This window comes from Procambarus clarkii, chromosome 44 (genome assembly GCF_040958095.1).
Source record: "Procambarus clarkii isolate CNS0578487 chromosome 44, FALCON_Pclarkii_2.0, whole genome shotgun sequence".
Classification (NCBI taxonomy): domain Eukaryota; kingdom Metazoa; phylum Arthropoda; class Malacostraca; order Decapoda; family Cambaridae; genus Procambarus; species Procambarus clarkii.
The window spans coordinates 36932989-36960646 of NC_091193.1; the positions used below are offsets into that span (position 1 = coordinate 36932989).

The 27658-nt window shown below is 44.1% G+C and overlaps 1 protein-coding gene across 1 annotated transcript; it reads right to left on the reverse strand.

Annotated features, from left to right (window-relative positions):
- LOC123774142 (tripartite motif-containing protein 59-like) lies at window positions 1–27658 on the reverse strand. The gene is made up of 3 exons (XM_069300578.1): window positions 27584–27658; window positions 1871–2572; window positions 1–553 (listed from the first exon to the last, which is right to left on the reverse strand). Exons 1-3 carry the CDS (start codon window positions 27656–27658, stop codon window positions 350–352), a joined length of 981 nt encoding a protein of 326 aa, XP_069156679.1. The 3' UTR covers window positions 1–349.

Genomic DNA, 27658 nt, shown 5'->3' on the forward strand with positions numbered 1-27658 from the left:
TTGGTGTTGGCACTGTTTGAGAGTTTGTTGGCAGTTTCAAAGGAGTCATTTTCTTCGAACCCAGCAGTGGTCCGTTTTGGTTTGCTGTCTTTCCCGGTAGTTTGGTAGAATGTCTCCGTCACTCTGCGCCTCTGTGAGGGTGCCAGGATCCCGGGTTCAATAGGGGATCACAGGTTCAGTCACCGGACAGAACAGAAATCGTTCACATGTTTCTTTCATCTGTTGCCGCTGTTCTCCTAGCAGTAAATTTTTATCCAGAAGTTAGGCAACTATTGTGGACTGTATGTTAAGGAAAGTCAGAAGTTGACCTTGGGGAACCTCAATAAACCTAAGAACCGGCTTCCTGTCCTCAAAACAGTACTCGATATCTTGTGATATGACCTATGAGAGAAAATAAAAAACTTACTGTTAATTGCTTGTGGGGGATTTCTCTAGCGAGTTCCTGAACTTTATTCATGATACTGGAGACTGAGTCTCCCAGGTGTACGGGGTCAGCTGTGGCACCTGTCTCCGTGGTCATCATCTCCAGGACCTCCCTGATGGTCTCCTGCACCTGTCATTACCAACACAAACATTAATGGTGGAACCTGGACTATAATGAAGCATCAGGCACTGAGTAAAGTAGCTGGACTATAATGAAGCATCAGGCTCAGAGTAAAGTAACTGGACTACAATGAAGCATCAGGCTCTGAGTAAAGTAACTGGACTATAATGAAGCATCAGGCTCTGAGTAAAGTAACTGGACTATAATGAAGCATCAGGCTCTGAGTAAAGTAACTGGACTATAATGAAGCATCAGGCCCTGAGTAAAGTAACTGGACTATAATGAAGCATCGGGCCCTGAGTAAAATAACTGGACTATAATGAAGCATCAGGCTCTGAGTAAAGTAACTGGACTATAATGAAGCATCAGGCTCTGGGTAAAGTAACTGGACTACAATGAAGCATCAGGCTCTGAGTAAAGTAACTGGACTATAATGAAGCATCAGGCTCTGAGTAAAGTAACTGGACTATAATGAAGCATCAGGCCCTGAGTAAAGTAACTGGACTATAATGAAGCATCAGGCTCTGAGTAAAGTAACTGGACTATAATGAAGCATCAGGCTCTGAGTAAAGTAACTGGACTATAATGAAGCATCATGCTCTGAGTAAAGTAACTGGACTATAATGAAGCATCAGGCTCTGGGTAAAGTAACTGGACTATAATGAAGCATCAGGCTCTGAGTAAAGTAACTGGACTATAATGAAGCATCAGGCCCTGAGTAAAGTAACTGGACTACAATGAAGCACCAGGGTCTGAAATAGAGTAACTGGACTATAATGAAGCATCAGGCCCTGAGTAAAGTAACTGGACTACAATGAAGCATCAGGGTCTGAAATAGAGTAATTGGACTATAATGAAGCATCAGACTCTGAGTAGAGTAATTGGATTATAATGAAGCATCAGGCTCTGAGTAAAGTAATTTGACAATATATGTAATGTTTTTGTACACTGACCACAGTGTAGAGAAACACCAAGATGACAGTTGACATGGGTGTAGTGAGCACTGAGTACTGACCACAGTGTAGAGAAACACCAAGATGACAGTTGACATGGGTGTAGTGAGCACTGAGTACTGACCACAGTGTAGAGAAACACCAAGATGACAGTTGACATGGGTGTAGTGAACCCTGAGTGCTGACCACAGTGTAGAGAAAACACCAAGATGACAGTTGACTTTATTAATAAAAATGTTTTAGGTGTTAGAGCAAAAAGTTTCCTATATATAAAGTCTACTCTCATCTTGATGTGTCTCCATGTTAAAAGTGTTTATATAGAGGCAATACTACATTCAGTTGGGTGAGAACAATGTGACCTTCAGCAGTGTACCTTCACTGAGGTGTCTACAGTCTTGACATCTGGGAAGAGTTCCTGGCACTTCTGAAGCCAATTTTCAACCTCCATGTTGCATTGGTCAACTTCATTGATGGTCATGAATACTTCCTGTGCTGTGTTGACTGTGTCGAGGGTCCCCAACATGGCCTGCAGCTGAGTCTTCCCTTCCTCTCCTTGTGTTGTCATATCTACCACACTGGTATCCTTCAATTCCAAGAGCTTCACTGCTGACTTGTCCTGCTCTACCAGACCATAGAGTCTGTCCTGGAGCTGGAGGTGGTGAGTCTTCCAGTCCCCCAGCTGCCCCTCGTACTCCTTCAGCTGGGCCATTACCTCTTCACAGCTAGTAATGAGGCAGTTGATGATGTTCTTCTGCTCCTGCACCAGGGAACGTAATTTCTTACTGATGCCTCTGGCGGGACCTTCATAAGGTTTTGCTGGCACTACTTCCTCAGTTGTTTGCTGGATATTTTTGAGTTTCCTAACTAAAGCCTCCACAGCATAGCTAATTGGGAACTGAGTAGCAACTGTGGCAGCATGCTGGGCATGACAGCTGGGGCAGGTCAGCTGACCATTCTTGATAGCATTGTCAATACACTGGGAGCAGAATGTGTGGCCGCATGGCAGTGTGCGAGGCCGTAGCTGATTGTCATCATAATCGTTAAAACACAATAAACATTCCTCTGGCTTGTTATCCTGTGGAAAAGAATATTTGGTTAGGCTAGATGTATTTACTACAATAAGTAATATTTTTATAATATTAATAATAACCAGTAATAGTAACCAGTACTGCACCATATTTACCAATACAAATTACATAATATTTTCATAATTTTTTTGTACAGAGGAACCTCGGTATTTGCACTGCTCTCAATTCGCACTGCTCCCTGGCCACTGAGCAAAGCCAACTGAAGGGGTCGGCGTCGACAGGAAGTTGGACTCTCCCTGGATGTGAACTGCACAGAGAGCCAAACCCCTAGAATCCAGGAGACAAGTCACTCAAAGCAATCAGCCCTAAAGAGCCAAGGACTGAACCCCTGCGGTTCAAACAAGGAACCACCTGAGAGCAGTACAAATGGAGCCGGATCGCTGAACCCTTAGCGACCCAAACCCTCTGAAATGACTGTCAAACTGCCACAAACTCCCGCACTGTAAAGTGAGCCCAACGGAAGGGTGGAGCCCAATGCCTCTGGTTGTGATAGTGAGCCCCAGTCTTAAATTCCCAGCCGAGAGATGAGGCATCCATGAACACATCGAGCGAGGGCGCAAGCAGGCGCCAAGGCACTGAACCCTGAAAAACTCTTAGAGGAAGCCGGCAACACAGCAATCAACGCAAGGCCCCCAGAAGACGAACCCAGCAGTTGCGAGAGAGGCGGAAGGAACGTTCCTAAAGGAACGAGAACAGACTCCGAAGCCAGACCCGACCCAGAGGGTAAACTAGCACTGCGAAGTTTAGAACCCGCACAGCTGCTCGAGCAGCCGCCTAGTTTCCCATGAATCATCCAGAAATAGTTGAAGGAAGGACCACAGCCGCAGCAATGGCACCAGAGGGAGAGACATGGAAGTGGTCCGAGAGTCCCACACGAGGCCCAGACAGGTCCGAACCTGAGATGGAACCAAATGGGACTTCCTCTAGTTAACCAGGAACCCAAACCCGACGAGCTGGGAAAGAACCACACTCCTGGCGAGTAGACAAGCAGACCAGCTGGGAGCCCACACCAACCAGTCGTCGAGGTAGGCCAGGACTCGAACCCCTAGCAAACAAAGACTGCTAGGGGTGAGTGTGGGTGTGTGTGTGCCTCACCACGACACGGGTAAGATGCGTGGAAATGCGAGGTGTCAGATTCAAGCATAAAGGAAAGCAACAAAAGTGGTAAGCTTGCTGCACAATTACCAGTGTATATTTGTTAATTACACATGACTGACAAATCATGTGTAGCTAGTTGGTCACTCCATGACCGACATGCTACAGAACCCCATTATAAAAACATATGTATCTTCACTTGAGCTTTAAATACAGTGGTACCTTCGTTTATGAATTTAATACGTTCCCAGAGATGGTTCATAACCAAAATGAATTTTCCCATAAGAAATAATGAAAATTTAATTAATCTGTTCTACACACCCAAAAAAATCAGTGTTGAATGTAATGAAACGCCATTTTCTGGGTGAAACCTGGAGGCTCCCCGAGGCTATCCAGGCTGATATGTATCTATTAGTTTTCTGACATCGGTCAAAGTGCATAGAGTTCTTGCCTACAGGGGAACATGAGCCAGGACCTGGCCCCTCCTCAGAGAGGCACGAGAAGCAATGGCTTGTAGAAACCCCCCGTGTGGTAGGGAGCATTTTTATGTCTGCCATCGACCGGGTCTGGCACCCAGAAAGGTAGGCGCCCCAAAACAAACCCCTATTCTGGTGAAAATATTGCTACCGAAAGCTGAACGAGTGGACAGAATTCCCCAAATGAAAATTAGCAAATGAGCATGACGTCATCACAATGCCACGCCACTGTCTGTGCAACCCGTACCCCCCCCATCCCTTCCCCAGGAAGGGAAAGGGGGATCTTCTTGAGGTTATCTTGAGATGATTTCGGGGCTTTAGTGTCCCCGCGGCCCGGTCCTCGACCAGGCCTCCACCCCCAGGAAGCAGCCCGTGACAGCTGACTAACACCCAGGTACCTATTTACTGCTAGGTAACAGGGGCATAGGGTGAAAGAGACTCTGCCCATTGTTTCTCGCTGGCGCCCAGGATCGAACCCGGGACCACAGAATCACAATCCAGCGTGCTGTCCGCTCGGCCGACCGGCTCCCTCTGGGAGGGTCTGGGATCCCCAGACCCTCGTGCTGGCAATCCAACCAACAGTTATTAGGCTGGATGTCAAAAACATGTGAAAAACATTACCGATCAGAGGGGAGGGAGGGATGGTGTGGAGCCTCCAGGTCTCACCCAGAAAATGGTGTTTCATTACATTCAACGCTGATTTTCTGGGGGAAGCACTGTCGGCTCCCCGGAGCTAACTACCTGGAGACCAGGAAAAATATAAGAGACTTTCCCAGGAGGCGGTCAGTCCTGATTCCTCAACATGAAGTCGAGACAACTGGCTGCAACCGCCGATCCAATGCAACGCAGGCCCATCCAGTTCCAGGGACATTGACAAAGTAGCGAGCGGCCAGGACCTCTGTAAGACCTCCAAAAACCCTTTGCTCGAATGTCAACCCAAGACATGTTGCCAAAGACGGCACCCAAAGCAGCAAACTTATGAACGTCGTGGGGCACGAGGATAGACCGCAGGCTGGCTAAACTTAAAACCCTGTGGACGACCTGAGAGACCCGAGCCCGGGAAAAGGGAAGGAGGGATACCGGGTAAATCTAAAGCGCATCCCTGGCCCCTGAAGCCGTTGTGTGCAAATAATGGTGGAGAGGGACAACCAGAGAAGACACATGATGCACCCCAGCATGACCAACCAAGCACCAATGACCCAAGGACCCCTCTGGAAAGCAGCAGTCTCATTCTTCGCCAGAAAACAAGGAGATGGCTGCAACTGAATAAACCTACCACCAGGACCAAAGGAGCAGAAACCCCTGCACCGAAGGAGAGCATGAAGTTCCCCGACCAGACCCCCAGAGGCCAATGGCAACAGGTAAAGAGCCTTAGAAAAACAATCCTGAACCGAGGGGCCACTACAAACCGAGGAGAAAAGAGCAACCGGTCCAAAGACCAGGATGGCTCAGAAGGCGCATGAGCAGGTTGGAGGTGAAACAATGCATGAGACAGCTTGCAGAACGAGGCAGAAGTAACATCAATACCGAATTCAAGCTGGAGCGGCTCCGCCAAAGCCGCATGATATGAGGCGACAATTTTCGGCATAAGATGACAGTCCTGGAACAACCACGAAAGGAAGGACATGACAACCCTATCAGAGACCGAAGTACATCTATGCAGTGATAGGAAAAACCAGAAGGACTGCCAGGAAACTTCATACTGCCACCAAGACAAAGCACGCAAGTGGGAGACCAACAACAAAGCCACCTGCGCCCCATACAAGTACTTACCTAATTGTGCTTGTGGGGGTTGAGCTCTGGCTCTTTGGTCCCGCCTCTCAACTGTCAATCAACAGGTGTACAGGTTCCTGAGCCTACTGGGCTCTATAATATCTACACTTGAAGCTGTGTATGGAGTCAGCCTCGACCACATCACTTCCCAATGCATTCCATTTGTCTACTACTCTGACACTGAACAAAATTCTTTCTAACGTCTCTATGGCTCATTTAAGCACTCAATTTCCACTTGTGTCCCCTAGTGCGTGTGCCCCTTGTGTTAAAAAGTCTGTCTTTATCTACCCTATCAATTCCTCTAAGAATCTTGTATGTGGTGATCATGTCCCCTCTAACTCTTCTGTCTCCCAGTAACGTGAGGTTTAATTCCCGTAATCTCTCCTCGTAGCTCATACCCTTCAGTTCTGGTACTAGTCTGGTGACAAACCTTTGAACCTTTTCCAGTTTAGTCTTATGCTTGACTACATATGGACTCCATGCTGGAGCCGCATGCTTGGATTGGCATATAGGATTGGTCTAACATATGTGGTATATAATGTTCTGAAAGATTCCTTACACAAGTTTCTAAAGGTCATTCTTATGTTAGCCAACCTGGCATATGCCGTTGATGTTATCCTCCTGATATGAGCTTCAGGGGACAGGTCTGGCGTGATATCAACCCTCAGGTCTTTCTCTCTCTCTGACTCTTGCAGGATTTCATCTCCCAAATGATACCTTGTATCTGGTCTCTTGCTCCCTACACCAATCTTCATTACATTACATTTGCTTGGGTTAAACTCTAACAACCATTTGTTCGACCATTCCTACAGCTTGTCCAGGTCTTCTTGAAGCCTCAAGCTGTCCTCCTCTGTCGTAATCCTTCTCATAATTTTGACGTCGTCAGCAAACATTGAGAGGAATGAGTCTATACCCTCTGGGAGATCATTTACGTATATCAGAAACAGGATAGATCCGAGTACAGAGCCCTGTGGGACCTCCACTGGTGACTTCACGCCAATCTGAGGTTTCACCCCTCACTATAACTCTCTGCTTAGGTACTCCCTTATAAACTGGAGCGCCCTACCAGTTACTCCTGCCTGTTTCTCCAGCTTATGCATCAGCCTTTTATGGGTACTGTGTCAAAGGCTTTCCGACAGTCTAAAAAAATGCAGCCCGCCCATCCTTCTCTTTCTTGCTAAATCTTTGTCACCTGATCGTAGAATTCTATTAAGCCTGTAAGGCAAGATTTACCCTCCCTGAACCCATGTTGATGGTTGTCACGAAGTCTCTTCTCTCCAGATGTGTTACTAGGTTTTTTCTCACGATCTTCTCCATAACCTTACATGGTATACAAATTAAGGACACTGGCCTGTAGGTTCAGTGCCTCTTGTCTGTCGCCCTTTTTGTATATTGGGACTACATTGGCCGTCTTCCATATTTCTGGTAGGTCTCCCGTCTCCAGTGACCACTATACACCATGGAGAGCAGCAAACAAAGTGCTCCTGCACACTCTTTCAATACCCATGGTGAGATTCCGTCCGGCTCAACTCATCTGCCACCCACCACCTTAGTCTACCATCAGCCACATTCCACATTAGTCTACCATCAGCCATCCACCACCTTAGTCTACCATCTGCCACCCACTTCCTAAGTCTTTCATCTGCCACCCACCTCTTTAGTCTACCATCTGCCACCCACCACCTTAGTCTAACATCAACCACCCACCACCTAGTTTACCATCTGCTACCCACCTCCTTGGTCTACCATCAGCCACCCACCTCCTTAGTTTACCTTCAGCCACCAAACTCCATATTCTACCATTATCAAACCCAAATCCATAGTCTACCATCTGCCACCCACCACCTTAGTCTGCCATCACCCACCTCCTTAGTCTACCTTCAGCCACCCAACACCTTAAACTACCATCTGCCACCCACCAGCTTAGTCTACCATCACCCACCTACCACCTCAATCTGCTATCAGCCACCTACCACCTTAGTCTTCAATCACCCACCTATTTAGTCTACAATCAGCCACCCACCTCTTTAGTCTACCATCAGCCACCCCACCTCATTAGTCTACCATCACCCACCTCCTCAGTCTACCATTTGCCACCCACCAACTTAGTCTACCGTCAGTCACCCACCTCATTAGTCTACCATCACCCACTTCCTCAGTCTACCATTTGACACCCACCAACTTAGTCTACCATCTGCCACCCACCACATTCGTCTACCATCAGTTAACCACCTCCTTAGTCTACCATCAGGCACCTACCTCCTTAGTCTACCATCAGCCATCCACCACCTTAGTCTACTATCAGCCATCCACCTCCTTAGTCTACCATCAGCCACCCACCTCCTTAGTCTACTATCAGCCATCCACCTCCTTAGTCTACCATCAGCCACACACCTCCTTAGTCTACCATCAGCCACCTACCACCTTAGTCCACTATCACCCACCTACTTATTCTACTATAAGCCACCCACCTCCTTATTCTACCATCAGCCACCCACCTCCTTAGTCTACCATCTGCCACCCCACCACCTTAGTCTACCATCAGAAACATACCACATTAGTCTACCATCAACCACCTACCACCTAAGTCTACAATCTGCCTCCTACCTCCTTAGTCTACCTTCAACCACCAAACTCCTTAGTCTACCATTAGCCACCCACCTCTATAATCTACCATCTGCCACTCACCACCTTAGTCTACCATCACCAACCTCCTTAATCTACTATCTGCCTCCCACCTCCTTAGACTACCATCTGCCACTACCAACTTAGTCTACCATCAGCCACTTACCACCTTAGTCTACCTTCACCCACCTACCTAGTCTACAATCACCCACCCACTTCTTAAGTCTACCAGAAGCCACCCTCCACCTTAGTCTACCATCAGCCATCCACCTCCTTAGTCTACCATCAGCCACCCACCTCCTCACACTACCATCTGCCACACACCAACTTAGTCTACCATCAGCCAACCACCTCCTTAGTCTACCATCAGCCACCCACCACATTAATCTAATATCAGTATCCCACAACCTTAGTCTACCATCTGCCACCTACCTCATTTGTCCTACCATCAATCACCTCCTTAGTGTACCAACAGCCATCAGCCACCTTACTCTCCACTCTGCCACCCACCACCTTAGTTTTCCATCAGCCACCCACCACCTTAATCTACCATTAGCCACCCACCACCTTAGTCTACCATCTGCCACCCACCTCCCTAGTCTACCATCAGCCAACTCCTCCTTTTTTATATTATCAGCCACCCACCTCCTTATTCTACCATCTGCCACCCACCTCAATAGTCTACCATCAGCCACCCACATCCAGTCTATCATCTGGCAACCCACCTCCTTAGTCTACCATCAGCCACCCACCTCCTTAGTGTACCATCAGCCACCCACATCCTTAATCTACCATCTGCCACCCACCTCCTTACTCTACCATCTGCCACACACATCCTTAGTCTACCATCAGCCCCTCACCCTCTTAGTCTCCTATCAGCACCCACCTCCTTAGTCTACCATCAGCCACCCACTACTTTAGTCTACCATCTGCCACATAACTTATTAATCTACCATCACTAACCTCCTTAGTCCACCATCTGACACCCACCACCTTGGTCTACCATCTGCCACCTTCCTCCTTAGTCTACATTAATCACCTCCTTTGTCTACCAAACGGCCATCAGCCACCTTAGTCTACAATTTGCCCTCCACCACCTTAGTCTACCATCAGCTGCAAACCACCTTAGTCAACCATCTGCCACCCACCTCCTTACTCTACCATCAGTCACCCACCTCCTTAGTCAACCATCAGCCACCCACCTCCTTAGTCTACCATCAGCTACCCACCTCCTTAGTTTACCATCAGCCACCCACATCCTTAGTCTACCGTCAGCCACCCTCCACTTTAGTCAACCATCAGCCACCCACCACCTTAGTCTACCATCAGCCACCCTCCACCTTAGTCTACCATCAGCCACCCACCACCTTAGTCTACCATCAGCCACCCACCACCTTAGTCTACCCTGAGCCACCCACCTCCTTTGTCTACCGTCAGCCACCCCTCCACTTTTGTCTACCATCTGTCACCCACCACCTTAGTCTACCATCAGCTACCTTGCACGGTAGTCTACCGTCAACCACCACCACCTTAGTCTACCATTAGCAACCCACTTCCAAAGTCTACCATCTGCCACCCTCCTGCTTAGTATACCATCAGCCACCCACCACCATAGTCTACCATGTGCCACCTACTACCTTACTCTACCATCAGCCACCCACCTTCTTAATTTACCATAAGCCACCCACCTCATTATTCTACCATCAGCCACCCCACTACCTTAGTCTACCCTCAGCCACCCACCTCCTTAGTCTACCATCAGCCACCCACCACCTTAGTGTACCATCTACCACCTACCTCCTAAGTCTACCATCACTCACCTCTTAGTCTACCATTAGCCATCCCACTACATTAGTCTACAATCACCCTGGTGATACCTGGTTAATGAGGTTCTGGGAGTTCTTCTACTCCCCAAGCCCGGCCCGAGGCCAGGCTTGACTTGTGATAGTTTGGGTCCTCTAGGGCTGTTGCTTGGAGCAGCCCGCAGGCACACATACTCACCACAGCCCGGTTGGTCCGTCACTCCTTGGAGGAATAAATCTAGTTTCCTCTTGAAGATGTCCACGGGTTGTTCCGGCAATATTTCTCTGGGAAGATGTTGAACAACCGTGGACCTCTGATGTTTATAGTGTTCTCTGTGCCTATGGCACACCTGGTCTTCACTGGTTCTATTCTGCATTTTCTTCCATATCGTTCACTCAGTACGTGTTATTTTACTGTGTAGATCTGGTACTTGGCCCTCCCAGTATCTTACAGTTGTATATTATTTGATATCTCTCTCATCTTCTTTCTAGCGAGTACATTTGGAGGGCTTTGAGACGATCCCAATAATTTAGGTGCTTTATCGCGTCTATGCGTGCCGTATATGTTCTCTGTATTCCCTCTATTTCAGCAACCTCTTCTGCACTGAAGGGGGAAGTGAGTACTGAGCAGTAAGTAAGTAATTATCATTAGAAGATACCAAACCGGGAAGGCTATGTAGCACCATCAAATGTGCGGGATAATCAGAGGGCGCTAAATATCACCAAGGATGCCAATACGAGAACAAAAATGCATAAGGCGAACGATATCAAAAGTATCTGAGTTGCCAAGAATTCTATCGAGGGACAGGCGACCGCGGGGGACGGTCGGAAAACAAGACACACGCTCGTCCTGGAAGTCAGGACATTCAACAAGGATATGTATGACCATAAGAGGGACAACGCAATTTGGACAATAAGGAGCAGGGTGGCGCTGCATTAAGTGACCGTGAGTTAAATGGGTGTGGCCAATACATAACCTAGCCATAGCCGTTTCCCACTGCTGGTTACGGTGGTAGAAGGAAGGCCACTGGGACACATGACTCTTAAGAGTACCCAGTTTGTTACCAATAACAGAAGACCAACAACTCTGCCATCGGGCAAGGATGGAGGCATGAATAACTGGGTAAAAGTCTGAATAAGGAACACCTTTATGGGAGATGGGACAAGTGCGGATAGCGTCCCGGGGCTCACAAGGCCCCTATATGGTGCCCTTCAGCACGTACACCACCCAAAGAGGGGGCAGAGGCAACCCACACCGGTCCCAGGAAGGTGTACGTGAGCCCCTCACCACGGCAAGGAGGCACCACGGAGGGGTCATTTCGTAAGTATAAGTATGGATGCAACACCTGTGACAGGTAAACTATGCTTTTCTTGAAAAACAGTGCCATCTGTTGCATGTAAGAACAACACTCATGCTATACTAGATATGTTACAATTTCTTTTCAATGTTTCTAACTACATTGATAAATTGAATTTTCATAGATTTTGATATATTTTCAATGTGATATATATATAATATATATATATATATATATATATATATATATATATATATATATATATATATATATATATATATATGTCGTACCTAATAGCCAGAACGCACTTCTCAGCCTACTATTCAAGGCCCGATTTGCCTAATATGCCAAGTTTTCATGAATTAATGTTTTTTCGTCTACCTAACCTAACCTAGCTTTTTTGGCTACCTAACCTAACCTTACCTATAAATATAGGTTAGGTAGGGTTGGTTAGGTTCGGGTCATATATCTACGTTAATTTTAACTCCAATAAAAAAAAATTGACCTCATACATAGAGAAAAGGGTTGCTTTATCATTTCATAAGAAAAAAATTATAGTAAATATATTAATTCAGGAAAACTAGGCTTATTAGGCAAATCGGGCCTTGAATAGTAGGCTGAGAAGTGAGTTCTGGCTACTAGGTACGACATATATATATATATAATATATATATATATATATATATATTATATATATATATATATATATATATATATATATATATATATAATACTATATATATATATATTATATATATATATATATATATATATACTGTAACCCCGCGATTATCCGGGATTCAACACATCCGGAAAACCGCCCTTATACAGCCAAAATCGTGATCGGATAAAGTTATCACAATATCCGGCCAAAATGGCCACAGGAACCGGATAAAAGCTGGTTTGGCCGGATGAAAATACGGCCATACCGTACTAATCCCGGTCTCTGTGGCTCTAGACGCATGGTGGAAGGAGGGGGGTTGGGTGGGTGGGTGGTGTTGGTGAGGGTGGGAGGGGTGCGTCAGGAGGGACCACCTGGGTACAGGAATTACCATTAATTTTAATACAATTATCATAGCCAAAAACAAATGAAATAAGTACTTGTAATTATGTAATAACAAATAAATAAGTTTCCTAAAAGCATTGTGCACAGGCTGAAGTTTCCTTCAAAAATATTGGAATTTTTTTCCTCCTGGCGGCCTACGTAACGCGCTATAGCTGCCCCACCCCAAGTGGACCCGTCTAACACTGGTCAACCCATGTGCGTCCGTCCCTCGTGTTATACACAGTGCTGCGCCATTAGTGAAATATTTTTTTAAATAACTTTTTTATTTTCATAGTAACTTTGAACATTTTGGCCAAGACTATGTCTGGTAGCAGCATCAATCGTTCTGGAGGTGTTAAGAGGAAGAAAGTTGTCCTAACAATTAAAGACAAGTCACTGTTATACACCTCAACCAGTGCGGCCTCACAGTGTTGCGCCATTAGTGAAATATTTTTTTAAATAACTTTCTTAATTTTCATAGTAATTTTGAACATTTTTGGCCAAGAATATGTCTGGTAGCAGCATCAATCGTTCTGGAAGTGTTAAGAGGAAGAAGATTGTCCTAGCAATTAAAGACAAGTTACGTGTTGTTCAACCAGTGAGGCGTCACAGGCAGCCAAGCGCCTTCAACAAGTGAGGCGCCACAGGCAAGCCAAGCTCCTTCAACAAGTGAGGCATTACAGGCAAGCCAAGCGCTTTCAAAAAGTGACGCGCCACAGGCAAGCCAAGTGCCTTCAACAAGTGAGGCGCAAGCAAGCGCCCTTAACAAGTGAGGCGTCACAGGCAAGCCAAGCGCCTTCAACAAGTGAGGACATGCAAGCGCTTCAACAAGTGAGGTGCAAGCAAGCGCATTCAACAACCGAGGCCTCACAGGCAACCCAAATGCCCTCAACCAGTGAGGCTTCAGCAGCTGGCAGTCAAAACTAACTTAGCTTATGAACTGAACAGTAATTTTAAGTGTTAATTTTAGTGTTGTGTTAGTATAGGTTACGTAAATTGTTAAGAATTTTTAACTTCAAGATGTGTGGCATCAATCAGGAAGACGAATACCAACAAGGTAAGTTGAGGTTTCTAGTGAATAGTTTAATAATTGTATGTGGCAAGGCAATTCAAATTATGTTGTTTGTGTTATGAAAATAGTTGGAAATGGTCACTTTTTGACTCGTAGGTGAAAAGTACCATTATCCGATTATCTGAAAAATGTGATAATCCGGCTGGGGGTCCTTCCCATATAGTCCGGATGATCGAGTGGAGACAGTATGTATGTATGTATGTATGTATGTATGTATGTATGTATGTATGTATGTATATATATATATATATATATATATATATATATATATATATATATATATATATATATATATGTCGTACCTAGTAGCCAGAACTCACTTATTCAGCCTACTATGCAAGGCCCAATTTGACTAATAAGCCAAGTTTTCATGAAATAATTGTTTTTCGACTACCTAACCTACCTAACCTAACCTAACCTAACTTTTTGGGTTACCTAACCTAACCTAACCTATAAAGATAGGTTAGGTTAGGTTAGGTAGGGTTGGTTTGGTTTGTCATATATCTACGTTAATTTAAACTCCAATAAAAAAAAATTGACCTCATACATAATGAAATGGGTAGATTTATCATTTCATAAGAAAAAAATTAGAGAAAATATATTATTTCAGGAAACTTGGCTTATTAGGCAAATCGGGCCTTGCATAGTAGGCTGACAAGTGCATTCTGGCTATTAGGTACGACATATATATATATATATATATATATATATATATATATATATATATATATATATATATTACAATGTCAGACCACGGAGGAAAATGAAACAGGAATTTCATTAAGTACTTTCGTATATTAAATACATCTTCAGAAGGAATCATTCCTTCTGAAGATGTATTTAATATACGAAGGTACTTAAGGAAATTCCTGTTTCATTTTCCTCCGTGGTCTGACATTGTCACATTCTTAATCACGTGTTTATTTTCGTGATATACACACATATATATATATGTATGTATATATATATATATAACCTAGTAGCCAGAACGCACTTCTCAGCCTACTATGCAAGGCCCGATTTGCCTAATAAGCCAAGTTTTCATGAATTAATTGTTTTTTTGACTACCTAACCTAACCTAACCTAATTTTTTCGGCTACCTAACCTAACCTAACCTAATTTTTTCGGCTACCTAACCTAACCTAACCTATAAAGATAGGTTAGGTTAGGTAGGGTTGGTTAGGTTCGGTCATATATCTACGTTAATTTTAACTCTAATAAAAAAAAATTGACCTCATACATAATGAAATGGGTAACTTTATCATTTCATAAGAAAAAAAATTAGAGAAAATATATTAATTCAGGAAAACTTGGCTTATTAGGCAAATTGGGCCTTGCATAGTAGGCCGAGAAGTGCATTCTGGCTATTAGGTACGACATATATATATATATATATATATATATATATATATATATATATATATATATATATATATATATATATATATATATATATATATATATATGTATATATTATATATATAATGGTAATAATAGGACACATTGGGTAGAATTACTGTGAAGTGAATTTTGTCAACAAAACAGAATAACTGCAGAATTCACTTAATTATAAATTCTGCAGATATCTACACCTAGGGCTGCCAAAGCACTATACAACTCTGGCTCTGACTGAAGGTCAGGAACAGATGAAACTGCATGTGACAAACTTTCATCTTGAGAGGTAAACTCGTTGACATCTAGCCAATGGACATGTGGTGAGTGCACGGTTGAAACAAATGGCCTAGATCTAAGATTATAGGTGCTAGTATGGGGTGGCTGTACATCAAGTGGTCTGTCAACCACAGTAGGTGGTGTCCCAATAGAAGAATCTGTCTGGGTAAGTTCATTGTCATCTTCTTCTGTCTCGTCAACAGTCATTTTGACTAGCTTCATGTGGTCTAAATGTTCATTTATATACTCTCCTGTTAACAAATTCTTAAGTCTGTACTTGTTAACTTTGATAAGCTCGATTACCTTATATGGACTCAAAAATTTCTTAGTTGACTGTAACATAGGACCAGACCTGTGTTGGTTAAGTACCATTACTATAGATCCAAGAGTAATCTTTAGCTCTTGATACCTGGTTGATACCTGATTGATGGGGTTCTGGGAGTTCTTCTACTCCCCAAGCCCGGCCCGAGGCCAGGCTTGACTTGTGAGAGTTTGGTCCACTAGGCTGTTGCTTGGAGCGACCCGCAGGCTCACATACCCACCACAGCCCGGTTGGTCCGGCACTCCTTGGAAGAATAGATCTAGTTTCCTTTGAAGATGTCCACGGTTGTTCCAGCAATATTTGCATTCCTCGCTCGAGTGAACTCGGCTGTAGCCTTTGACAAGTGTTCTCTTATTTTCTTGAATTAATTAAAGTCCCAAATGCAATCATTTTGGCCATGGCCGGGGGGGTCAATGTCTTGTCGGGATCAACCCATGAGGAACTAAGCATGGCAGTCTCCAAGGCATACAGATACTGATCTAGACGGTGTCAGGGGTGGTTGCGTGTGGCGTCTCTCTCTCTCTAACCGATCACCACCAAGCATTAGTAGTGGTTATCATTACTTACTGTAGCCCCATGGGTCTTCACTCAATCTTCACGGTGCCACTGTTTCACCAGAAGAGTCTCTCAGTCTGCCTCCGGCCGGCCTTGTAGCCTAAAGATGAGTGAGAACACGATCACCTCCCTTGATCGTGTACCCGCCCTGACAGAGGGCTCTACCATTCACTAAAGGTCGCCAACTGGTGTTTACCGTGTCCAGTAACACCTCAGTGGAATAGTAATTACCTAAGTGTAGTTACAGGATGAGAGCTAAGCTCGTGGTGTCCCGTCTTCCCAGCACTCTTTGTCATATAACGCTTTGAAACTACTGACGGTCTTGGCCTCCACCACCTTCTCACTTAACTTGTTCCAACCGTCTACCACTCTATTTGCGAAGGTGAATTTTCTTATATTTCTTCGGCATCTGTGTTTAGCTAGTTTAAATCTATGACCTCTTGTTCTTGAAGTGCCAGGTCTCAGGAAATCTTCCCTGTCGATTTTATCAATTCCTGTTACTATTTTGTATGTAGTGATCATATCACCTCTTTTTCTTCTGTCTTCTAGTTTTATCATGTTTAATGCTTCTAACCTCTCCTCGTAGCTCTTACCCTTCAGTTCTGGGAGCCACTTAGTAGCATGTCTTTGCACCTTTTCCAGTTTGTTGATGTGCTTCTTAAGATATGGGCACCACACAACAGCTGCATATTCTAGCTTTGGCCTAACAAAAGTCATGAACAACTTCTTTAGTATATCGCCATCCATGTATTTAAATGCAATTCTGAAGTTAGAAAGCATAGCATAGGCTCCTTGCACAATATTCTTTATGTGGTCCTCAGGTGATAGCTTTCTATCTAGAACCACCCCTAGATCTCTTTCTTTATCAGAATTCTTTAAAGATTTCTCACATAATATATAGGTTGTGTGGGGTCTATGTTCTCCTATTCCCCATTCCGTAACATGACATTTATTAACATTAAATTCCATTTGCCAAGTGGTGCTCCATCTACTTATTTTGTCCAGGTCTTCTTGAAGGGCATGACAATCATCTAAATTTCTTATCCATCCTATTATCTTAGCATCATCAGCAAACATGTTCATATAATTCTGTATACCAACTGGTAGATCATTTATGTAGACAATAAACATCACTGGTGCAAGAACTGAACCCTGTGGTACTCCACTTGTGACATCTCTCCATTCCGATACATTGCCTCTGATTACTGCCCTCATTTTTCTATCAGTCAGAAAACTTTTCATCCATGATAGAAGCTTACCTGTCACCCCTCCAATATTTTCCAGTTTCCAGAACAACCTCTTATGTGGAACTCTGTCGAAAGCCTTTTTTAGGTCCAGATAGATGCAGTCAACCCACCATCTCTTTCCTGTAATATCTCTGTGGCTCGATCATAGAAACTGAGTAAATTCGATACACAGGATCTTCTAGATCGAAAACCATACTGTCTGTCTGATATTATATCATTTCTCTCTAGGTGTTCTACCCATTTAGTTTTGATTAGTTTTTCCAATACTTTCACTATTACACTTGTCAATGATACAGGTCTATAATTGAGGGGGTCTTCCCTGCTGCCACTTTTGTAGATTGGAACTATGTTAGCCTGTTTCCACACGTCTGCTACGATTCCTGTACACAGGGATGCCTGAAAGATCAGGTGAAGTGGAATGCTGAGCTCAGATGCACATTCTCTCAGAACCCATGGTGAAATGCCATCTGGGCCAGCTGCTTTGTTCTTACCGAGCTCCTTGAGCATTTTTTCCACTTCGTCTCTAGACACCTCTATGTGCTCTATGTTGTTCCCTAAAGATTTTATTTTGTACAAACACACTTTGGAACTTTTCGTTTAGTGTTTCACACATTTCCTTTTCATCTTCCGTGAATCTATTTCCCATTTTCAACCTCTGAATATCCTTTACCTGCAATTTTTTGTTTATGAATTTATAGAATAGACCTGGTTCTGTTTTACATTTGTCTGCAATCCCTTTTTCAAAATTTCTTTCTGCGTCTCTCCTCACTGCCGTGTAGTTGTTTCTCGCATCTTTGTATCGCTGGTATGTTTGGGGGTTCGGCCTCTTCCTGTATTGATTCCATTTTTGTGTCTTTTGGTCTCTAGCCCTCTCGCAATTTCTATTGAACCAATCCTGTTTCCTAGTTCTGCATCTCTGTTTTGGTATAATTTTTTTTGTGCCTTTATCATATATTTCACATAACTTGACATACATCTCATTCACTTCCTTGCCTAGCATCAAGTCTGTCCAATTATACTCACTAAAAAAATTTCTAAGGTCACCATAATGTCCTCTTCCTGAAGTCTGGTTTTTCAACTGCTTCAACCTCCTTATTTTTCTTCCAGCTTATAATGCATTGCATACTTTATTCCCAAAAAAACATGGTCACTTTTACCCAAGGGAGGAAGGTACTGAATGTCAAATATCTCTTCCTCCTTCCTGGTAAATATCAAATCTAGCATGGAGGGAACGTCCCCTTCCCTTATCCTCGTAGCTTGTTTAACATGTTGATACAAGAATGTTTCCAGGATGAGGTCTACAAATTTACAGGTCCAAAAATCTTCTGTTTTAGCTTCATATGCTTCCCAGTCTATGGATTTCAAGTTGAAGTCACCGACTATCAACAATCGTGATCTATCGTTATCCGCTCTCGCTATAATCTCTCTCATTATTGTTATAAGACCTTCACGTTACTATCTAGCTCCTCCTTTGACCATGTGCTGCTTGGCGGTGGCCTATATGCATTTATTATCATTAGTTTATCATCCTCATGGCAGATCTCTAGTGCTATTATGTCAACTTCTGTGGATTGGCAGTCATTATTTCGTTCACCTTTAGGTGTTCTTTTACCAGCACAGCACGCCACCGCCTTTCCTAATTTTTCTGTCGCGTCTCCAAATTGAGTAGCCCCTTGGGAATATGACCTCATTTAAAAATTACATCTTCAAGTTTTGTCTCCGTGAGTGCAACAATGTCTGGTGTCTGCAGCTGTATTACATCACTTAACTCCAGTATCTTCGATCTCACTCCATCTATGTTGGTGTATGCAATCTTCAGGAACTTGTTCCCCCTCTCCTTATTCTTCACTCCCCCTCTCTCTATTGATTTTGTTGGTTTGCCTTTATGTACCACTTTACTGGTTTGCCTACCCCTATCTCTTTGTAGAAAAAAGAATTTATTTCTTCTTCATTCCTGCTCTCATTTAAATGTTTTGCCTTGGCGAGGTTCAGTTTCAGCTTCTCCCTATCTTCTTTTGAAAGATCTCGTCTTAACGACCACCCTTTCCCATCCTCATCACTTTGCAATTTTCTAGCATTCCTTGGTACTTCTTCCATCTGTTTGGCACCGTTTAGGGTGATCCTCAAGGTCGATCTTTCCCTTTTACGTACCTGCCTATTCTCCTGTAGTCGCACACATTCTCTATGGTTGTAAGACCTTCCACGAGGCCAACAATTTTATCTACTACTTTAGCTTCTTCTACAGCTCTTTCTGACTAGATGTTATCGCGTTTTCTTTGCAGCCAAAAATGATCAGGGACTTACTCTGATCAACTGTGTTTTGCACCAACTTTGGGTTAGATGCCAATTCTTTCCTCACTTCTAGCCTAATGTTTGTTTTATCTTGGTTGCTGCAGTGTTTGACTTCCTTTACTGCTTCTTCTATTTTTTCCTTCTCCTTGGCCACTTGTGCATAAGTGAGTTGCATATCTTCCTGCACTGTTCTATTCCCTGTGTAACTTCCTCCATCTGTGCTGACAAAAGCTGTTTCTCCTGTTGAATTTCCTTACCTAACCTATTATAGTCATTTATGTTTAAATTTACTTTAACTTCTTCCAAAGCTATTTTTAAGAGTTATTTTCTTCTTCCATGGCTTTGCAATTTGTTTCCAATTGATTTCTTATCCTTACACAAGTCTTTCACTGCACCCTCAGACATAAAACTTTGCTATTCAAATGGTCATTACTTTCTTTCAATTTACTAATTATTTCTACATGAGAGTTCACTATAGTATCTAAATTTACCAACTTGTTATGTAGACTGCTAATATCAATGCTTTCTTCATTGAATCCCTCAAAATCAAGCTCTGTTTTGTTTTTTACTTGCCAGTGGCCATCTTGAATGTTCTTCTCTGCACTGTAAACACTAGGGCAACTTTTTCTCATCCGATTTTTCACTTCCCTTAGCACTTTCCTGTTATCTCACCTATTTTTCAAGAGCACTATACCTTTATGTTCTCTGGGACACCACTCACTAGATACCATCAACCTGTACTACAATACTTAGGATTGTTGAAATATGCTTGAGCTCCTCTGCTGCAAGTGTTGACCCTAGGGTGTCACCTTTTTCACTAGTGACTATATATAGTGGTATAGTGGTAATATAGTAGTGGTAGTGGCCCAAGGGAACACTAATGAATTTGGTAACAGGTAAGTATATGCTTAAACCACTCTCAGTAGGCAACAAGGATATGGAGGGTTGACACAAACACGGCAGTGTTTTGTAGTTTACTTAAAAGATTAAAGAATCACAACTCTGCATCAACAACATGTCAAAGGAATAAATGAGTAGTCTTCTCTCCACCCTCTTCACAATTCTGAAACCTCCGTGGATGGCAACACCCCAGTTGACGAGCGTTCCCATGCTCCACATGCAGTGTTATCGAACGTTTGGCAACTCGCGAGATGCCACGCCCACTCACTATCCTCACGGTCCTCACACTACTCACTATCCTCACTGTGCTTACACTATCGGCGTGAGGCACCTATTATTCTCTCGTATTCACAGTATATCACTACACTGGTGTAATCACAGTTAACCACTATACATATGAATATACTATTTAATAACTCCAGTAATAAATAGTTCACTTCATCAATGTTTATAAGTAATCTAATAAGGTCTAGGCACACAGCCTTACACTACTAAATCGTACATTTATTTATATATATATATATATATATATATTATATATATATATATATATACTATATATATAGTATATATATATATATATATATATATATAGATATATATGATATATATACAGTGGAACCTCTATTAACGAGTTTAATCCGTTCTGGCACCGAGCTCGTTACCTGGAAAACTCGTCTTAAGAAAACAAATTTCCCCATTTAAAATAAAGGAAATAAATTTAATCCGTTCCACTCTCAAAAACATCCATACTTGTATGACTTTTTTTTATGTAAGATATAATACTGCACATGTAAATATAAATATTTTGTTGTAGTGTTTTAATATTTACTTTACCTTATGAAGAGTAGTTGCTGCTTGAGGGAGACGATGGAGAGGTGGGGAAGGAGGAGAGGGGTTATGGTGTGGAAGGAGAATCCACCTCTGAGTCAGGCGGACTCTCTCTTCTTGGGAATTTCACCCAAATTTCATTTCAAATGTCACACAAGGATGCGTTAGACAGCACCAAATAAAAAACTACGTCGATTACACTCGTTGTGTCACAATATAATAGTCTTACCACGAAGCTACAATGCAATTGCCGTTTTCTCAAATAGGCAATGTGGTTATTAAAGAAAACGGAAATTTCATGGCAATCATGTATACAATCCCCAAGACGATCTGATAAAAATTAGATTTTATAGAAATATTTGCTCAAATGACGCTTGAGCGCGGTGTTTGGGTGCATTCAAGAGAAAAAGTGTGTCACGTTCAAGCGACATATACCTGCGAAAGTGATACACTTTCACAAAGTGTTATCACAAAGTGATATATTAATTAACCATTTTCACACACCGGGTTGTCACTGCTTTATCAGGGCAGCTTTTCCAAGAATGCGTTCACCTTTCAAACATTCCAAACACTTCCCTGAATTCAGTGGAAGAGGCAGCATCCTCCCTTACCTCCTCATTCCCTTACTAATGGCGTAAATTGTTGATGAGACCTGCCATACTTGTGAGATCAGTCACACAGACACCACACTCATGCTTTGCTATAATTTCCTTCTTCAAATCCCTTACCTCCTCATTCCCTTACTAATGGTGTAAATTGTTGATGAGACCTGCCATACTTGTGAGATCAGTCACACAGACACCACACTCATGCTTTGCTATAATTTCCTTCTTCAAATCCACAGTAATTGTGTCTTTCTTCCTCTTGACAACACTATCTTAGCAAGCAGCTTCTTTGGAGACATCATGTGTTACAAATTGTAGTTGCAAAACCACTAAAAACCCAAAGAAAAGCTCAAATATATCCAGAGGGATGCTTGTCGTGTGCGATACAACAACAACACTGGTGTCGGAGGCGTCCGAGAATTTGCGAGAACCCGCGAGATGCTAGGAAACACCATGTGGTTTTGCTCGTTAATAGAGGCGAGCTTGTCAATAGAGACAAATTTGCTGCGAGTGGCTTGCTCGTTACTGGAAAACTCGTTAATAGAGCCACTCGTTAATCGAGGTTCCACTGTATATATATATATATATATATATATATATATATATATATATATATATATATATATATATATATTATTAAATATGACCGAAAAAAGTAAGATTAATAATTCTAACACGAATTTTCTCAATCTTTCGTACATTACGCTTCACTGTTGGAGGTAAATCAAAAATCACTTCTCCAAAATTCATTTTTATTTCTAGTCTGACGCGACACGGGCGCGTTCGTAAAACTTATTACATTTTCAAAGACTTCACAAATACACAACTGATTAGAACTTACGTATCTCTGATTTTATATCTACATTTGAGTGAGGTGGGAGGGGTGATGTGGCATTAACACAAGACAGAACAAGAGGGGATATTTATAGGGTATTAAAAGTATCAACACAAGACAGAACAGAAACAATGGGTATTGAATATAGTGTTTGTAGAAAGCCTATTGGTCCATATTTCTTGATGCTTCTATATTGGAGCAGAGTCTTGAGGTGGGTAGAATATAGTTGTGCAATAATTGGCTGTTGATTGCTGGTGTTGACTTCTTGATGTGTAGTGCCTCGCAAACGTCAAGCCGCCTGCTATCGCTGTATCTATCGATGATTTCTGTGTTGTTTACTAGGATTTCTCTGGCGATGGTTTGGCTATGGGAAGAGATTATATGTTCCTTAATGGAGCCCTGTTGCTTATGCATCGTTAAACGCCTAGAAAGAGATGTTGTTGTCTTGCCTATATACTGGGTTTTTTGAGCTTACAGTCCCCAAGTGGGCATTTGAAGGCATAGACGACGTTAGTCTCTTTTAAAGCGTTCTGTTTTGTGTCTGGAGAGTTTCTCATGAGTAGGCTGGCCGTTTTTCTGGTTTATAGTAAATCGTCAGTTGTATCCTCTGATTTTTGTCTGTAGGGATAACGTTTTCTATTAACAATATCTTTCAGATATATATATATTAGGCAAATCGGGCTGGGCATAGTAGGCTGAGAAGTGCGTTCTGGCTACTAGGTACGACATATATATATATATATATATATATAAATATATATATATATATATAAATATATATATATATATATATAAATATATATATAAATATATAAATATATATATAAATATATATATAAATATATAAATATATATATAAATATATATATAAATATATAAATATATATATATATATATATATATATATATATATATAATATATATATATATATATATATATATATATATATCAAACCGCTTTCACGTGTGCATGTGTCACGATATATATATATATAGACCGTAGCAGTCGGTCGTGCAGGGGGGTTGGGTCCCACATTTGTGCCCATTCAACAAGGATAACAGTGCCTGAGGAAGTCAGAATCGACTCATGTCTGTGTTAATACCTGCTGAAGACTCTTAGAGGGTCGAGGAAGCCTACCTCTCCAGCAGTGCAACAGAATCATCTGTAAAAGGTGTGTTGTCCTGGCGGGAGGCGTGCTAGGGAAGGGAAGGACACAGTCCTGGCTGAGGGTTATCTCAGTGCCTCCATAAACAACAGCCTCCAGGCGGGGAGGAGGCCCATGTGGAGGGGGGGGGGGAGTGAAGGGGAGGCTCACAAACCTGCTTGTATTCCAGCAGACTTATAAGTGAATGTGTGCGTCTTTTCAGATGAACGGTGAGTTTGTAGTGATAAACATAATGCACCTGTGAAACTTTGTGTTAATTGTGTGTGACCGGGACACCTTCTCCCCCCCCTCTCCCTAGCCTCCCACAGGCCTCGCCAGCCCACCCAGCTACCCTCTCGCGGCGGCTGACCCGACGACCATCGTCCACCCCACGACCACCGTCACCCCACGCAACCCTACGCCCACCGCCACCCCAAGCAACCATACGCCCACCGCCACCCCCCACCCAACCCTACGCCCACCGCCACTCCACGCCCACCGTCAGCCCACGCCCACACACGTCACCACGCCCTACGGCTCCCTCACCAGGAAAGGGTGGAAGGACACATGTGGTGGGGTCAAGAGACTGGGACACCAGTGTGCCAATAAGTGCTTGAAAAAGATAAGTTGAGTCCAGTCCTGTGGTGACTGGACCATTGTGAGTATCGTGTTGAGTGCACCACACGCAGTAAGCCAGGACACATTCACCAGTGTTTAGTGACAAAAGAAATTACCCAAGTGTTACGTGCCACATCAACCCTCCCCCCACCCCCTGAGTGTAGTGCCTCCCCCCCCCCCAGTGAGTGTAGTGTCTCCCGCCCGCCCACTCCACTTGTGTAGTGTCTCCCCCCCCCCCCCCTCCGTGTGGTGCAGTGTCTTCCGCTCCCCCGCCCCCACCTCCCACGATCAGGTGGTCGCGCCTTCCCCTCCGCGGCCCCCCTCCCAGACCGGGCCAGCGCAGCCTCCCAACCCCCACCCACCACCTCCACGAGCCCACCCACCCCAGACATCTGCCCAGACATGGCGCATAGTATAGGGGACAACCTCGTTCCCCCCAGCCAGGAGGGAGAGACAAATACTCCAGTGCAAGGTGACATTCACTTTACCTAAGGGACTGGCAGAAGAAGCCGCTACCAGCCAGCTCACCCCTCCCGAAGCCAATCAAAGGAGAGGCACATGCAGTGGTTGTGGGAACAACGTCAGCATCAACTCTGTCTCCAGAGTCATACGCCAGCATGGTGACTGTCCTGGGTCAGGGAGGCCTCCCGTGGGAGGAGGCAGCACTCAGGAGCCTGTTGCACCAGTACAAATCGCAACAGATTACATTGCAACAGACGACCTGCTAGAGGCAATTAAAGCAACGTCAACCAGGACACTCACCCACATCCCAAAGGCCTCTCGCCCTTTTGCTGCAGGGAAATACACGGACCTCATCGCAAAAGTCAACAGAGGGTCGAATAACCTTGATGCACCTGATACCATCAAAGCCTGGCACAATCTGTTACTTTTTGGCAATGCATGCTTAGGTGTACCAGACAGAGGAGGCAAGACACTGGCCTCATCCGTCAATAAAGCAATTAGGGATTTTCCTAGGGCTGACAACCTAGTCCGCCTCCCCAAACACACCAAACACCGCCGAGGCAGACCAAGTACGACAATCAGCGACAACAGAAAATTAGGTACCCAAGTCAGCAAGAAAATTGAAGAGGGCAATACAGTCGGGGCACTCAGGTTGATCACAAGTGAGGACAAAATTTTGCCCAGGGATGAAACCACAGCCCAAGCACTGAGAGAAAAACACCCCCTCAGGGCCGTAGGTGAACCTCCCCCACAGGTCAGGCTCGCCCCTAACCAGGAACCTCTCGTCCTCCGGGAGTCAGAGGTTTATAAAGCTATCGTTTCATTTCCCCCGGGCTCCTCAGGAGGCTACACAGGGGTAAGACCTCAACATGTGAAGGAAATGGTGAACCCTGTTCTTGGCCCAGCTGCAGAAGCGCTCCTGACAGAAATCACATCGTTTGTCAACAACTGCCTCGCCGGGTTAATCCCTGATGAAATCAAACCATTCTTCTTTGGTGCTTCCCTATGTGCCCTTAAAAAGAAAGGGGGAGGGATCAGACCCATTGCCGTTGGTAATACCCTTCGCCGCCTAGTTGCAAGGGCTGCTGTCAGAAGTATCCGAACGGAAGCAGCCACCATGCTGCAACCCAACCAGCTGGGGTTTGGAGTCCCCCAAGGCTGTGAAGCAGCGGCTCATGCTGCACGAGCCTACATTAGCTCTCTTACTGAAGACCAGGCAGTAGTAAAATTAGATTTTAAAAACGCTTTCAACTCGGTCAAAAGGGAAGCAATCCTCACTGCAGTCCAGGAACATTGCCCAAGCATTCTCCCGTTTGTGTCAGCAGGCTACAGCAAAGACTCAACCCTCCTGTTTGGCAAACATGAAGTCACCTCAGCAGAGGGAATTCAACAGGATGACCCACTTGCACCGTTCCTCTTTTGCATAGCGGTTCGAGAAATTACAACCAGACTGTCCAGCGAGCTCAACATCTGGTTCCTGGATGATGGCACTCTGGCTGGCACACAAGATTCCCTGCTAGAAGACCTACAGCTGGTGTAGACACGGGGGGAGTCCATGGGTCTCGTTCTTAACCCCTCCAAGTGCGAAATTATTGCATCTAGTGAAGTAATCATTAGAGCAGTGAAATCAGTTTTACCAGAAGCCTCAGTCGTTAAACCTACCGACAGCACACTACTCGGAGCACCTCTGGGCCACAATGCCATTGCTGCAGTCCTTGACGAAAAGTTTAGAGACCTAAAGAGGATGGAAGAGAGAATTGGGGACTTGGACTCCCACGATGCCCTCTACCTTCTCACAAAGTGCCTTACCTTGCCCAGGCTAACATACTTCTTAAGGTGTGCACCAACTTTTGGCAACCCACTTCTAAATCAATATGATGAGCTCCTCAGGTCAATATTCAGGAAGGCGCTCAACCTAGATTTAGATGACAGTCAGTGGGACCAAGCAACACTACCAGTGAGATTTGGAGGGATAGGCATACGAAAGGCAACTGAGGTAGCACTTCCAGCATTCTTATCCTCATGTACAGCAGCCAACGAATTGGTAGGGCAGATCCTACCAGAGCGTATGAGAGAGACAGCGGGAACTCATGATCAAACGTTCATCGGAGCAGCCAGACAATGGGACACCATTGCACACCCTCAACCCCGACCACAAGTCCCAAAAGACCACAAGCAGGCCCACTGGGATAGCCCCATAATGGAAAAGACTGTCACAGCAATGATTGACAACGCTGATGCTGAAAACAAAGCCCGCCTCCTAGCGGTAACAGCACCCCACGCCGGGGATTTTTTATTTGCTGTGCCCAATGCAGCCCTGGGAACTCGCCTCAGTCATGACGCTCTCCGCATTTGAGTTGCCCTTCTCCTTGCCGCCCCGATCCTCACCGAACATAGGTCGCAT

What these genes read in the sequence shown, in the direction of transcription:
- LOC123774142 (XM_069300578.1), bottom strand. Translation starts at nt 27,658, where the DNA reads ATGCGACCTATGTTCGGTGAGGATCGGGGCGGCAAGGAGAAGGGCAAC. An exon ending in CGGAGAGCGTCATGACTGAG is followed by an intron (nt 2,573 to 27,583) that starts GCGAGTTCCCAG and finishes TCTTTTCCACAG; the next exon opens with GATAACAAGCCAGAGGAATG. An exon ending in CTGTAGACACCTCAGTGAAG is followed by an intron (nt 554 to 1,870) that starts GTACACTGCTGA and finishes TGGTAATGACAG; the next exon opens with GTGCAGGAGACCATCAGGGA.